Source organism: Contarinia nasturtii, unplaced genomic scaffold (genome assembly GCF_009176525.2).
Source record: "Contarinia nasturtii isolate CC-2019 unplaced genomic scaffold, AAFC_CNas_1.1 Cnas_scaffold_2147, whole genome shotgun sequence".
NCBI lineage: Eukaryota > Metazoa > Arthropoda > Insecta > Diptera > Cecidomyiidae > Contarinia > Contarinia nasturtii.
The window spans coordinates 1-1,260 of NW_022199474.1; the positions used below are offsets into that span (position 1 = coordinate 1).

The 1,260-nt window shown below is 39.3% G+C and overlaps 1 protein-coding gene across 1 annotated transcript; it reads right to left on the bottom strand.

Annotated features, from left to right (window-relative positions):
- Nucleotides 1-3: 3 nt before the first annotated feature.
- On the bottom strand, nt 4-1,197 carry LOC116347819 (N-acetylneuraminate lyase B-like). Its single transcript, XM_031778550.1, has 3 exons — nt 1,053-1,197; nt 584-972; nt 4-513 (listed from the first exon to the last, which is right to left on the bottom strand). The coding sequence occupies exons 1-3, from the start codon at nt 1,112-1,114 to the stop codon at nt 92-94; spliced, it is 873 nt and encodes a 290-aa protein (XP_031634410.1). The 5' UTR covers nt 1,115-1,197; the 3' UTR covers nt 4-91.
- Nucleotides 1,198-1,260: the final 63 nt, after the last annotated feature.

The window sequence follows — 1,260 nt, forward strand, 5'->3', positions numbered from 1 at the left end:
AACTGCAGTTTCATATCATTTATTTAAAATATGTTCGTATTAATAGAGTTCATTTGCCGAAATCCGATCCATGTTTGTGCCGTTAAAAGAATTATGTTCTGTTCCATGGGTTCCAGGTAATAGTTGGTTTGCGTGTTTCTCCGACTTTGAAATCAGCCATCTTGTTGAATTCTCTTTTCAAGAGTTCAACCCAGTCGAATGTTTGTTGAGCCACAACACCCTTGATACGATGAAAGAGTTTGTCGTTGGTTTCACGAGCCTCACGCCATTTGCCATTGAGAACGTATTCATAGATCTCAGTCACATGTTCCGGATACAAATTCAACGAGATCGATGATATGGTTTCGAAGCCAAGAGTCAATACGCCAACAAGAATGGTGTCGGTGGACAAGATAATGTTATGACCTTCTTTCAACAAATTTGTGGCGGCTTCGATGTTGGTGTGTCTGTAGTAGATGCCATCAAAGTTCGGGATAGCACTATGCAATAATTCGTACAAGCGAAGGAGGTTCACTGTAATTGTAAAGAATAAAAGAATACATAAGTATTTGGCCAATGGATTCAATTGACAATGGTTGCTTACATCTAACGCTGGTATAGGTCGGAATGTGGTGATAGTAAATTGGACGAGTTGGACAGTGTTTAACAACATCCTTAATATAGTCGACCAAATCTTCTTCGGTTCTGGGTTTGTAGAACAAGTCCGGCAAGAGAGTAATGCAATCGACGCCAATTTTCTCTGCATGCTCGACCAAGTCGTATACTTCAGTCACTCCGACACCGCCGATGGTCAGCAACATTGTAAGACCGTGTTTGCGGCAAACTTTCAACCATTCCTCAGCCAAGCGCTTGTGCTCTTCAAAACGAAGGCAAGTTCCTTCGCCAACGGTTCCATTCACCAAAACACCATGAATTCCTTTCGTCTTCAAGTATTGACCATACTTTTCGATGACATCGTAGTCGATGGTTCGCCTGTAAAATTCAAAATAATCATAAATGATTTGGAAACTTTTCTAATTTATATATTTTTAAATTGATCAAATGATTCTTACTTGTCTTGTGTGAATGGTGTGAACACCGGACAAATCAATCCTTTGAATTGAAACTTTACCATTTTCGCCCCAATTTTTAAAACCTTTCTCAAACTTGAAATGCAAAGAATCGCTCGTTATTCGTTGCAAGCACGAACTGATTGATGACTTCTTGGTAGAGGGACCCGGTATTTATACCAATTTGTAATCAATAATTGATGAAAAAATG